This window comes from Panthera leo, chromosome D3 (assembly GCF_018350215.1).
Source record: "Panthera leo isolate Ple1 chromosome D3, P.leo_Ple1_pat1.1, whole genome shotgun sequence".
NCBI lineage: Eukaryota > Metazoa > Chordata > Mammalia > Carnivora > Felidae > Panthera > Panthera leo.
Window position 1 is genome coordinate 53,363,300 of NC_056690.1, and position 14,805 is coordinate 53,378,104.

General features: G+C 41.2%; 1 protein-coding gene across 1 annotated transcript in view; it reads left to right on the forward strand.

The window, feature by feature from the left end:
• The first annotated feature begins 9,170 nt into the window (after positions 1-9,170).
• DSG2 (desmoglein 2) overlaps positions 9,171-14,805 on the forward strand; it is a 49,740-nt gene continuing 44,105 nt past the window's right edge. The window contains exon 1 of the mRNA XM_042910507.1: positions 9,171-9,269. Coding sequence (XP_042766441.1) covers positions 9,231-9,269 — 39 coding nt within the window. The 5' untranslated portion in view covers positions 9,171-9,230. The remainder of the gene's footprint in view (positions 9,270-14,805) is intronic.

Here is a 14,805-nt window from a genome sequence, read left to right on the forward strand (position 1 = left end):
TTTGTTTCAGATGGTTTATCCATACTTCTGAAGTGAAAATCCAACATAAAAAGAACAATAAAACATACTCTAGAGACTTAAAATCCCAATTATTGAAAATTGCGAAGTGTAGACTCATTCTCCCACAGTGCCACACAATGGAAACTCACAATGGCACTTTTATGACCCATAAAGCAATTCTTTACATCAGCTTTCACTTGGGTTTTACTTTGCTCACCAGTAAGTCTTCCCTGTAATACTACTCTGCTTAATTTGTTGAGTTGTCATCAAATTTGCTGATTACTTCAGATGAATACTCTAATCCTAAAGTCAAGAAAGAAGTATGATAATACACTCTCCTCCTCTTTCATACCCCTAGAAGAATTAGTCACAAGAAGTCTTTGTTGACTGACTTACCTCTACTGTAGCTGATTCTTCATGAAATGGGTGTGACTGTCCCCAAAGGTATGACATCATTCAGATATTGTTTCAGTAAAAGTTGAGAGGTCCACCTGAAAAAAAAGATGGCAAGTAAATTAGTAGACAATTAACTAGTCAAACAAGAGGTCTATAATAATGTTCATAATAATCATCATGAATAAAAAAAAAAATCTTTAACTGCAAATGCCCTTAGACAAGTTTCTTTAAAGCCAAATTATCAAGAGCAATTTTTTCCCATTGGCTTCTTTGTATCAACATTTTGCTTAACTGGTTTGCTTAATGATTGAACATATTTCTGTCTAATAAAATCTCTAAGTGGGAACTAGATGGGGGGGGGGGATGAAATTCAAATTAGGTCCACTGCCAAAGCAAAAACAAAAAACAAACCAAAAAAAAAGTACAGTTCAAACAAAACAGGCTTAAAAACAAACATTTTCCTAAAATGCTCAGGCACTGGAGACATTTTGAATGTCTTTTCTTATTATCGGTATTGCTTCAACTCTCCAACTCCCTAGGTGTGTATAAATGTAACTGAATTAATGAAATTAGTATTTGTCATGTTAACAGATTTTCAATTACTTATGCCACAAAAGTATGCAGAAATAATCTGCCATTCATAGTATCTAATTTGGGATTCAAGAATAACAGCATTATAACTTTAAATCAGCACAGCTTATGTAAATGTGTCCTCCTAGTGGTTCCTGATATTGTTCTTCCGCATGACATGTGTGACAGACGGCATTTGGAAGCTCATATCCGTCTCTGGACAAGATCACCTTGAGGCTGCGCTGGCCTTCCCAACTGGAATCAAGCCTCTTTCTCCACCTGAGGTGGATGTCAAAATGGAAGTAAGTAACATCGTTACTGAATAACTTTAAATGTGCTCTAATAATTTTAACAAGTCATTTACAAATTACGGAATTTGATTATTAACAAATTACTACATCGACTGATATGGTACTGAAATAAAAAGCCACCACCACCAAGATTAGTTCTGAAAGTAAATCAAAATGAGTAATTTAATTTTCTCAAATCCTTTTCTTTAAAATCAAAATTGTTGGGATGCCTGGGTGGCTCAGTCAGTTAAGCGTCCAACTTTGGCTCAGGTCATGACCTCATGGTTCATGAGTTCAAGCCCTGTGTCAGGCTCAGTGCTGACAGTTCAGAGCCTGGAGCCTGCTTCGGATCCTGTGTCTCCCTCTCTCTCTGTCCATCACCCACTCGCACTCTCTCTGTCTCTCAAAAATAAATTTTTTTAACGTTTATTTATTATTGAGAGGCAGAGAGACACAGAGCATGAGCAGGAGAGGGTTAGAGAGAGGGGAAACACAGAATCTGAAGTAGGCTCCAGGCTCTGAGCTGTCAGCATAGAGCCTGATGCGGGGCTCGAACTCACAAACTGTGAGATCGTGACCTGAGCCAAAGTCGGTCACCTAACCAACTGAGCCACCCAGGCGCCCCAAAAATAAATAAACTCAAAAAAAATTAACAATTCTAATTTTTTTAAAGTTTATTTATTTTGCGAGAGACAGACAGAGAGCGAGCATGAGTAGGGGTGGAGTAGAAAGAGAGGGAGAGAGAGAGAATCCCAAGCATGCTCCGCGCTGTCAGCGCAGAACCTGACTTGGGACTTGAACTCACAAACCGTGAGATCATGACCTGAGCTGAAACCAAGAGGCAGACGCTTAACCAACTGAGCCACTCAGGCGATCCAAAATTGTTCATTATTTTTGAGATTCTCCTCCTCTCTACTAAAGCATTTATAATTATCATTTTGGATTATTTGGAAAAGATCTTTAAAGCCAATGTTTTACTACTAAGTTTGCTCTCCAAAGTTACTGAATCACTTCTGTTTCAAGTTTTTCATACACATAAGAACATCCCTGTCTACGTGCAAATGAATGAAACAATTGCCAAGAAACCAATACTCCTTTCTGTCTTCTGAGAGGTGGTTTTTTTTTTTTTTTTTTTTTTTTTTTTTTATCTCCCTAGGCTCATTAGTCACATTGAGTCAGCGGGATGGTTTCTACCTGACACCCTCAGTAAACACTCTCATGCCTGCGGTAAGCCCTGCAAGTCCTGTCATGCTGGGGATGGATTCCAGCCCAGGGTTGCAGTTAACAACCACTCTCCTCTCTTCCCCAGCCACCGCTATTTCCCTTATCTTTCCAAGAATTCCCACAGGCAAATCCTGGGGTAAAGCCAAAGCCAGAAACTTATTCTGAAATTTTTTTCAGAAAATGTAGTCACACAGAGATAAAAATCAACATTCCCAAGCATCACACTCCTGTTAATAAATGCTTCCTTTGTTCACCTCCAGAGGGAAGGAGATTTTCCATATTGTTTATGGTTTTGCACTTTGTCCCCCTTGCAAGGAAGGGAGTCTTAAAGAAGACAGAAATGTTCTCCATTAGTCTCTGAACTTCTTCACTTTCTGCTGTGCAGTCAACCTTAGCAAGGCCCATCCTTGACAAAATTGTGAGGGAGAGGGATTTTGTCCACAGTGAAGCAGGCTTCCCACCTCAGTTGGCAACATTTACTCACACCCTCCCAGGAACATAATTGTCTCTGGTTCTTTCCCCCTTGACTCTCACTTTAAAGGCACACATGCACACATGCACACACACACATACACACACACACGCACACACCCTATCCTCCAAAATAACCTTGAGTATCTTCACTTAGTCATTCATTTACACTTTCAACTAATATTTACTGAAGACCTACAAAGGCTTAGGCAATGTTCTAGGTGCTGGATACGTATCAGTTCACAGAGAAAACCCTCATGAAGTTTACATTCTAGCAAATGGTAACAGATAACACATAAATGCACAGTCTTTTAGACTGAGATGTGCCAGGAAGAAAAAGGAAGCAGGGAAGGGGTATGGGGAGCTCTAGGGGTGTAGAATTATTTGATTTGTAAATGAATGTTCAGAAAAGGCCTCACCAACAAGGTATTATTTGAGGGGGGCAAAAAGTGAAGAGGGAGGGAGTAAACCTTATACATGTCTAGAACAGAACCTTCTAGAAAAAAGGAACGGAGAGTATAAAGTCTTGGAGGTGGAGGAGCCTGGGTGGCTCAGTCGGTTGGGCGTCCGACTTCGGCCCAGGTCATGATCTCACAGTTCGTGGGTTCGAGCCCTGCATGGGGCTCTGTGCTGACAGCTCAGAGCCTGGAGCCTGCTTTGAATTCTGTGTCTCCCTGTCTCTCTGCTCCTTCACTACTCACACTCTGCCTCTCTCTGTCTCTCAAAAATAAATAAACATTGAAAAAAAATTTAAAAAAAAAGACTTGGAGGTGGAGCATGCCTGGGCAACCTGTGATACCTGCTGTGATGTAAATGACTGATAAGAGATTGACATGCCACCCTCCCAGTACTCCGCCTGTAACAGTCGAGGGACCCTCCAGTTAAAGGATTTCAGACATTAGTCAATGGGAGGGAGGAGCATCTGATGGGACACCAAAGACTTGCTGAGGTTTCCTAGACAACTTGAGCTGCTGTTTTGTGCACACTGCCATCCAGCATTATTATAAAATCACATTTTAAAACTAGTGTGATTCATTTAAAAAAAAAATCTCTTAAGATGTCTTAAGTACTCTACTGAGACCCAAGTAGAGATAATTTGGGGGATTTTCTGCCAGGCCAAATACTATTTTGCAATTGTAGCATCCCCCACTAATTCTCCTCTGCCCTGTGAACAACGTTAACAATCTCCTTCAGCCATTTGGCTGAGGGGCTTTGCATCCAAGCGGCCAGTTCTCCTATATTGACTCACAAGGAGGAGCCTGTGGGGAAAAGCTCAGTTAGCACTGTGACTCATGCGCAGGCCTCTCTCTCTCATAAGGGTGTTGTCTGCAGCTATACTCTCGGGCTGACTACTGCTGCCCCACAGTGTGGTGACTGTTCATTAAGACATGCTGGCTCCTCTGGGCTAGACCACAGGGCTTGCAGGCTGCTAGACTTTGATTATTACTCTGTAAGTTCTAGCTCAGAAAGGCCATAAAGCTTCTTTCACCCTGTTATTAGAGGCCAGCCCCCACCCCAAGTAGAACAGTTCTCCTCTCTCACTGCCCAAGGTGGATGTGGCTCGTGATCCTTCAAACTGGAAAGTCCACGAAAATCTCAACATCCTGACTCTCTAGTGTCTGTGATGTCACTCATGGTTTGGCTTTTCTGGAAAATGACCATGGCTCCTTCCCCAGGATTAAGGGGAAAGACGATCCTCTCGCATTTCCCCATACGGAAAGTAATACCCTGTCTTCTCAACTGGCCCCTGAGCTCCTCCAACTTCACCCCGTGCCTCCCCTCCTGCCACACTCAACTCCATGTATATACTGACACTCATACCTCTTAACTATTAGCCAGGCCACTCTGCAACCCTAACTCACATCACCCTCTGCTATCCTTCCCCTGTTCTTGAGCTGCAGTGTGGTTGGGGAAAACACACATACACAAAAATAACACGTATGTGTGTGTGCCTGCAGTGTATGCATGTACACGACACACATACACAATCCCAGACCAACATTTTCTGACTAGATCCACCATTAATTCATCTACAGTAGATATTTCAAACGCCTTCCCTTATAATACTGTTTATTTATCATTAGTTCCTTCCAGCACATGAGCTTAGTTCAACAAATCAAATATTTGCTGGATACGAGAGGCTGGCCCCACTATGAATATGATATGGGCTCTGCTTTCTAAGTACTAACAACCTTGAGAAAGCAAAATGGGTGGAGTAGCAGACACAGATGAAATCACCATTAGCCACAATGTGATTGCTGCTTCAAAGGTTGTATGAATCATTCTAAATGGAACCACAGAGAATAAAGGGAAAGGTAACTAATTAGAGATGGAGAGTATGGAAAAAGGAGAATTGAGACTGACTCTCGGGTTCTTGGCTTGGGTGGCCAATTGACAAGGCATGTGAGAGGCATATGAGGAAGTTGTAAGCTTGAATTAAAGGGATTGCAGAAATCTTTTTTTGTCAGTATGTTAGTTTGACATCCCTACAAAATTATTATGGTACTTTGAGGTCCCCATGAAATATCCAAATGATAATATTCCCATGTTTGAAGCTTAGGAAAGAGACCTGTAATGGGTTTGCACAAGGAGTGTGCCTACAGAATCATAGTACCAATTAAGAAAAACAGAAGCAAAGGAAAAAACTCAAAAGGCATAAGCATTTAACAGGTAGGCAGACAATAAGAAATAGAGAAAGAAAATTAGGTTATTGTTTCTGCCTCATAAATCTATCTGCAGTTGTGTTTTCCTTCTCATTTCAAACTACTTGCTAGACTTTTCTAATTGGATATTGCTGTAATTATCTCAGTACAATTTTCACTGGAAAAAAAAAAAGCTTTTACTTCTGACTTTCTTGTTTGTGTTAATGTGAGTAAAATAATGCTTTCTTCACAGAAATCTGAAGCCCCTGACTCTCCACCAACAAGCACTCAACTCTGTTTGAGTTTCTCTGTCCTGGCAGGGTCAATGTGTCCTTCACAATTATTCACCCTTTATGAACCTGCTCAGCACATCACCCCTACAGTCCCCACCTAAAGCATTCTCTAATATCATGGCACTCAGTGAGAATTAGGGATTCTCTTCCCTAGGTTTGCTTTATACCCTGCATATAGTTCTACCACTGCATTTATAATAGTTTGTAAGTTCTGTAGTTACATTATTTCCTAAGTACCTATTTTTGTTTCTTTGGATGAGGAAATACTTATTTATCTTTGCACTCCCAATAAAATGCAAATGAAATGTTTGTTGAACAGGGACAAACTAAATGTTGAATAAATGAAGGAATAAATGAGCGGAGCTAAGCCAGAAAACAGATTCCTTCTTTTACTGCCTTTTCCACATTAGGTAGCGGCATTTCACATTTTTTCTTGTATCTACATAGCTTTTATCTATAGACGCTCTATAAGTAAGCCTCCTGACCATAATGACCATTTTCTATGTTGTAACGGCCACATATTATGATTTAGAAATCAGAAATCACCCAATTTAGCTCTCATCTCTTTCACATTAATTCTGATACATATGCTCGTTGGGATTTTTAATGGATTTAAAGGGTCAGTCATCTATCAAACTATTTGCCAAGAACTGTCAACGTATAAAGTGTTCTTTGATGCTGAGAATGTGTTGGGGGTAAAGAGGTGGTGATAGTAGGAAAATGAGATGTTAATTTTTGTTTTTACAAAATTTTTGTGTTTGAGATAATAGTAAGAGATGATTCTAATAAACTAATCACTTAAAGCTTATTCTTCTCTGTGTGTATGTGTGAAGCAAAGTATTCTGGGAAACACAACTCAGGTAGATATTTTGAATGTATCTAGATATAAGAGCTAACTATTTGCACAAAGTATAATTTGAACTGATGCATTATAAGTACATGTTTTAAGAAAAGTACATTTAATGTTCAACTAATTTAGGGGAAAATAAAAACCCCATAAGTTAAGTCATTGACATCTTGTTAACACTCAATTTATTATAAAGCAATCAAGAGCTTTGTTAGTAATGGTATTTTTTCCTGTGTACAGAGATTTATGAAATAGATTTACTATCATGCCAGGAAAAGGAAGTCAGGAGCTAGAGAAGTGTTTCATCTGACTTGAAACAAGTTCCCTCAAGTCACTGAGTCATAAATTTCAGAACTTTTAAAGGGGAGCTAATTCGAGAATGACATACTATGGCACTGGATAGTGTATGTGTTGACACTCTCTCAAAGCCTTGGAATAAATGTCTTCTAGAAGAATACAATTCTGAAACTGACTGTCAGCCTCGGGGGGAGACCGAACAATCCAACAGAAATACAGTTTGCGGTAGCTATTTCTCATTCTGAAAGCTACAATTATCATCATTACTAAACAGAAAACAAACCCTTGATAATGGGGCATAAATACTTGCCTATAGGACTCAGGTACAAGAGTACTAATTTTAGGTAGGATTGATATATAGTCTTCAAGGATGATCTGTGAAAGTGTTTTGGTAAAGCCTGCCTTATTTATTTCGATTTCCCAGAGTGATGCGGAATGGGAATTATCACCAAGGTGCTACCACCCACGTCTAGCTCAAGACAAAGGAATGGAAACTAGGAGACATACTTCTCTCTTGACTCAACTATGCATCCAATGCTTAAGAGCCTCCCTGGTACTCAGCACTGTTCTAGGCACTGGAAACAGAGTGGAAACTAAGCAGACACTCTTCCTATATACTTAGTCCTCAACTAACTTAATCACTAACACTTAAGTAATAATATGAGAAAAGTCACTCAGCAGTTAAGCCCTAAACAAATAGAGGAGAACGTGGTTTCTCTCCACTCCAAGAGGGAGGGGTGCTTGGCAGCTAGGGAAGAAAGGGACTAAAGAGAGATGCCAACTTACTGGATCTGAAAAACTGGCAAGATCAGAGCTAGGGAGAGAGGGGTATAAAAAACTGGGAAAGGGACAAGAAAGAGGGCACTTTTGACTACAGAAGGAACTCTGCTATTTTGTTCACAGTGAATGCCAAACTTCTCTTTCTAGTAGGATGTCAACACTTTATACTTTTCTAGGCACTTCCACTACTCCAACATCAAAAGTTCACGTTTCGTAGAAGCTTCCTAACCTGGTGCTGATTCTAGTGCCTCCGTTTTTCAAGAAGAGTTCAACTTCACATTTATACCTGCAATAATAATTAGAGTTCTAACAACTACATTTATTGAACCCGATGTACTATAAACACCGCAGAAGGCTTCACATGCATTTTCCGATTTAATCTTCACAACAGCCCTTTTGTGCTGGGTGTTGCTAATCCCATCTAACAGATCTGGAACTAAGACACAGAGAAGTTGTCCAGGTCACACCGCTAGGGGAGCAAGGATTCTGACCTCTAGTTATGCTTTGTGTAAGAGATTTTGTAAATCATATCAAAGAGTCCATCTTTTCCTTAACAACCCCTGGAGTTTTCTCCTAGCCGTTTCTGGTTAACAAAGAGTCAAAGAACTGTCCGTTTAGATCATCTGTGATTTTTTTCTGTGTCTCCTTTACCCAGATAAGCTGCAAACCTGCTGGAAGCAATGAAGAGGCCTTAGGCAGAGAGGCAAGAGGCCTTCACAGAGCCAGCCACCTACATCCTGCTCCAGAACCTCCTTTCCCAGAAGGCAGGCCGCAGGCACCCCGGCTGCAGTGGGGACGCGGCTGTCCGCTGCAGTGGGGACGCGGATGTCCACAGCACTGTCTTCTCCACTCCACCTGAGCTCCGGGCCCGCGCACATTCACAAAGTTCTGGACCCCTGGGCGGCCTCGGGTGGCCGGGCGCGCTCGCCCGGGGGCCGGCAGGTCTCGCTCGGAAGAGCCAGCTTTGCCCTGGGGCTGGCGCCGAGCGGCTCACGCTGCTCAGGCCGAGTCCCGCCGGGTGGCCCAGAGCCTCCGTTGTCCCGGCCACTCTCCCGAGAGGAGGGGACGTGAAGGAGAGGACGGCGGGGCGGGGCCTGCCACCCAAAGTCCCCAGCCCAGGGACGTCACGGTCCCAGGTGCGTGTGCGACGAGGGGCGGGAGTCCACCGCGCGCCTCCCTCCTCCGAGGAATCCCCACCTCAGCGCCCACGACTCCGGCGGGCTCCCGGTTCCATTTTTTCACGGCGGCCGCACCTGGCACGGCGCCCCGGGGCAGGGCGGCGCGGCGGTCGTGGAGAACGACTGTCGGAGCGGGGGCTCCGGGGCGGAGCCGGGGTCGCGCCTGCGGGGACGCGGGGGAGCCGGCGGCGCCGAGCGAGACGAGCCGCCCCAGGCGAGGGCGCGGCGGCGGCGCAGACGCGATGGCGCGGAGCGCGGAGGGCGCCGCGCTGCTTCTTCTGGTGAGTGCGGGTAGCGGGGACGCGGAGCCCCGGGCGAGGGCGAGAGCGAGGGCGAGGGCGAGGGCGCGGGCGGGCAACTTGCCCGCCTCCGCCTGGGCAGAGCCTGGAGCCCGGCGCTCCCTCTTTGTGTCCGGAGGGTGGCAAAGGGCCGGGCAAGCTGCGGCGAGCTCGGACCTCGAGGCTTCGGGAAAACCAACCGCGACTCCGCGTTCGTGTGCGGACCTGTCTGAAGTTCTGCTCCACCGGCCGCCACGCTCTGGCCCCAGCGCCTTCCCGGGCTGTGATCTGTGGGTGTAGCGGGCCAGGAGGCGGGAGCGGCTTTCCTGGAGATCGGGGCTTTGTTTGCAGTCTTCTCCCTCCGACGGGCAACATGGAGGCAGGAGCCGGGCCTCCTTCCAGGAGGTTCGCGATGTTCTCCCCGGTCCCCGGGGCTGCCGCCTCGCGTCCGCCTCAGTGAACCGGCCACACCGGGGAAACACCTGTATTCTTAGACGGCAGCGAAGGGCTACAAATAGGGTTTTCAGAAACCGCATTTTACTATTTAATTTTTGTTTGGTAAAGCCACGGTACCGTTAAAATCACCCACACACAGGTTTAACATCAAGTTCACAAAGTTGGTGTTTTAAAGCAATGTCCTGGTGTTAAAGACAAGAAACATATGTAATGGTAAGATTTTTTTTTTTTCCTTTTTAAAATGTGATAGAAAATCGAAGTGCAGGGCCACAGTCCAACTGACTTTTTGGAAGTTACGAGAGAAAAGGTCTTGAACCACTGGAAAATACTGTTCGGTCTCTGGAGCTCCGTTTCTTATGCTTGGTTTCTGTGCTCAGATTGGATTTTAAATATATTTGTTTTCTGTTTGTTAAAGGAATTGCACATGATTAAGAAATGTGCCTGGCTTAGGGGGTTTTGCTAAATGAGATCTGATAAAGTGACAGTTCTCCTAAGTGTGGGTTCATTTTCCTGAGACTTAAAATATATGTTCAGAGAGATGAGATATAAAATCATACTCAGTTTTCTTATATAATGGTTAACAATTTTTATAAACCACACAAGCTCATTCATTATATTAAAAGTTCTAATTTCCAAAAGATTACCTTCTCTATTCCAGAATTGCAGTGGGGGAGGGGGAAAATATATATTTATTTTTATATTAATATATTTATATATTGTTAATACTAGTTGATTATATTGATAGGTATTTTTTTCCTGTTTTGTGTGTGTATGTGTATATCACAGGGAAAAACACATGACTAATCCAATCTAGGGATTTCAGTGAACCCTCTCTTGGAATTATATGATAATTAAAACCTCTGGCACACCACTTTGTTTTCTCACTCTATTTACCCATTGCGTATTGTCGAAGTCATTGAGGTAATTTTCAGCTCAAGCTCATGTTGTTAATAAAACTTCTCTGCGGTAATTTAGGATTTTCTTTTTGGCCTCCAGAATAATAGAGCAACTAATACCCTCATTGTGACACCTCCTGGCTAAGAATACCAAGCTAATATAGCACCTGGCTTACTCTGAGGGTTAAATATTAAATTCCTTTCACGTAGGAAAAGAAATTGCCTTTATCCTCAGATGGTATAACGGGCAGGCCAATTGAAGTACATTTATGGAGAAATAGGTAATAATTTACACATATTTTCTATGTTAGCAATCCAGTATTTTTACTCTCTTAGCCAATAGCCGAGTTCTTTATAAAGGGATTGTAATTAACTGAACTGGAACAGATTTTGGGGTATTCTTTGTATTTTCTATTATACTTTTTGTGATATAAATTTGAGTATTTCTTTTTGGTCAGTGGGCAGTGGACAGTTCAGCATTTTGCCCCCCAGGGTGTTTGAAATTCAAAGTGTCCTCTTTCGTAGAATGGAAAGCGATCATCTGCCAACTTCCTCAAGGAGTTCTTGAGGAAATGGGCCTTTCATAGAAGGGAATATAAATTGTATTCTGTATGGGTCAGAGTTCAGTTGCAGTGCTGATAACAATTCATTGTAGCCAGTTAAAGCAAGAAGGGATTTATTTCAGGGCATTAAGTTGATTGCATAAGTATAGGAAGGATTGAGGAAGGGGACTTCATTTTGAGTTGTCAGTAACGACTTCAAAGCCACACAGCCAAACCCAACCACTTAGGGGGCTGGTACCTTTCCTGTGATCAGAAACCAGCACTGCCACCCCCACAGTGTGTAAATTGCCAAGATCTAGATGCTACTTTTGCTGCCAAGTCCAGAGCAGTGCCACATTTACTAGGATGCATGCCAGCTAAATGTACCAGGACCCTACCTCTTGACACCCATTACTCTAGTGATAGACACTAGAGCAGTAATAAGATGGCTGCAGAAACCCAACTACAGCCATATCTCGGCTTGCCAGCAAGCAGAGAATACACATAGCTTCTACCTCCTTCTTTCAGATCTCATGTAAATGCTCACTGATTGAACCTAAATCATGTTTAGAACTTCAGCTGCAAGGGAGTCTATGACACGTGGTCGTTAGCTTTCCTCTGCAGTTCAGGGAGACACATCAGAAGGGTGATAGTGAGTGGCACCCACACAACTATCACATAGTCATTTGAGGCCAACTCTATCAAAATGGAAAGCAGAAATAATTTGCGAATAAAACCAATCTCTCCTCTTCAAGGGTTTTTTTTGTTTGTTTGTTTTGTTTTTTGTTTTTTGTTTTTTTTACCTGGGATCCACCAACTACCAAATACTCCAAAGGTGGAATTCAGAGGGTCCTTAGACATGGCTGGGAATAAATTACATATCTGTTTTTACTAATCTCTATCTGAATTTAGCATTTTTTTAAAATTATGAGTGTAAGAAAGACACTGCCTTAGAATTAGTGGTACATGGATGTGTGGGTGGCTTAGCCAGTTGGGAGTCCGACTTCAGCTCAGGTCATGATCTCACAGCTTCTGAGTTCGAGCTCCGCATCAGGCTCTGTGCTGACAGCTTAGAGTCTGGAGCCTGCTTCGGATTCTGGGTCTCCCTCTCTCTCTGCCCTCCCCTGCTCATGCTCTGTCTCTCTCTCTTTCAAAAATAAACATTAAAAAAAATTTTTGTTAATAATCCCTTTGATTTACAAAAAAAATAATAATAATTAGCAGTACCTGTGTCTTTGTCACAATAGAATTCATAAATATCGTCACATCATACTAGTTATCTGAAAGTACCCTTTATTCTCATCACTAATAAACTTTCTTTTAGATCTAATTATTAATGTGTTGATAATGCAGTGCATGATATCACTGTACCACAGATTGGTGTTTCTTAAATTTTGACAACTATTTCAATATACGGGATTCATTCATAATCCAATGCTTTTTATTATGTAAATTTAAAAATAGTATTAGGAGAAAGGGCCATAGACTTCACCAGGCTGCTAAAGAGGGCACTTGGGGGAGAGATTTTCCAGTGGCTGCCTCAATTTTGCCTTTGACTAAGTAAGCTTAGTTTTTAAAAATCAAACAACATTTTAAGGATTCCGTGATTGCAAATTGTGTTAGGAACAGTTATATTTACTGGTGTATTAGCTTGTTAGGGTTGCTATAACAAAGTACCAAAAATTGGGTGGTTTCAAACAGAAATTTATCTCACAGTTCTAGATGTTACAAGTCCGAAATCAAGGGCTACATTCCCTCTTAAATCTGTAGGTTTCCTTCCTTGTCTTTTCCTGGTGTTTGGTGGTTCGCCCACAATCTCTAGCTTTCCTGGCCTCTTAGATACATTGCTTCTATCCTCCATCTTCACTTAACATCCTTCCTATGTCTTTTCCTATCATCTTACTCTACACACGTCTGAGTCTACGTCCAAATTTCCCCTTTTTATAAATACACTGATCGTGTTGGATTAGGGCTCACATTAATGACCTCAGCTGGGTTAAATCTGCAAAGACCCTGTTCCAAATAAGGTCACATTATGAGATATTAGGGGTTAGGACTTCACCATATGTTCTTTTAAGAGATACATAGTTCAATATGTAACAAGTAAGTTCAACTATCTATAAATTATAAAAATTGCCATTATGCTTAACGTTTTAATGTACGACTGGATAACAGAATTTAGAGTAAATTCAAGTATAATTTAGATGATATGTATTGAAGCCTGTAAGAGTAATCAGTTACATCCAGGGATTTTAGAAACATATGATTTCACATTTGTTTTTGTTTCTAAAAATTAAAAAGTTATGGAAAAATGTCAGCTCTTAACAAAAAATTCTTTAATACTGAACTTAGAGGGAATTATGATTTTAAAAAAAGTATGAGCATTCATTTGGGCTAAATTCTTCCCAATCATTAGACCTGATGAACTAAATTAAAATCCCTAAGGCTGAGGTCCAGAAATATGTATTGATAGAAACTTTACAGTTAATCTAATTATCAGACATATAAAAGAGTAAGAATTACTGCTCTCAATTTTGCAAAATAGTTTATTCATGGATGAAGCATGCCCATATTTATATGGAAAAAATTATACATTGAACAGCAATCGGTATTTTTTAAACTGCCAAATTGTAGTAAAAATCAGAAGCTTTAATTGAAATCATAAATGAGCTTTAGATCAATTTGAGCATGTCTTAGTCACAGCTTTTTTCCCCCTGTTTTTCAAAGTGCCACAAATTTTAATAGTTGAATAACACTTTTCAAACATATATGATGAGAGATTGTTTTCTCAGTTAAGTTTATCTTAAAGTATCAAATGTATACCACATATGACATTGTACTATTTTTGTTTATTTCAAATTATAAAGATTTAAAAATTATTTAATTTAAATTATTTTATTTAAATTATTTAAAAATTATTAAGATTTTTATTATATGCAAAGCTTAGGGATTAGAGTCAAGGAATCTAGAACACCAGTATTTATACCATAGTCTAATGGTAATATGGTAATACTCACAAGAAAAGAAACTATGTAGAAACTAACCAAGGTGTTTAGTGACACCTTGCTTGATTTTAAACAACATACCTGACATTGGGAGACCATGAAAAGACCAGACATGTTCTGTCATCATGGTGTTTATGGTCTAGTAAATAAGTAAATGGCTAATTTCCAATTGGGTTATAGTAAGAAGAGCAATGATAAAAAGAATAGACACTACTATGGAGCTTACAGAAGGAGCTCCAGCACTGACCATCCCAGCCAAGATCTGAGAATAATTATAAATTAATGAAATCTGAAGAGAAGAAGGGGGAAGAATGTTCCAGGTAGAGAAAAGAGCATTTGCAAAGGCCTGAAGACAAGGGCACGTGCTTGGAAGAAATGAAAGAGTTCATTGTAGCTGGAATGTAAGGCAAAACACCATACAGAAAGATGAGTACAGCCTTCCTGATACCAAGGGAAGCCACAAAAGACTAATTAACAAGTAAGCATTTTTAGGGAGGTGTTCAAATTATTAAGAAATTAAAAAGATGAATTTTGGTTGAGTCGGTCAGGAAAGGGTCAAGAAAGAAGAGAGAGTTGTTGGCCAATTGGGAACAATTTTGCCTCTTTTTTTTTTTTTTAAAAGAGATTTTTCCAAAATTTA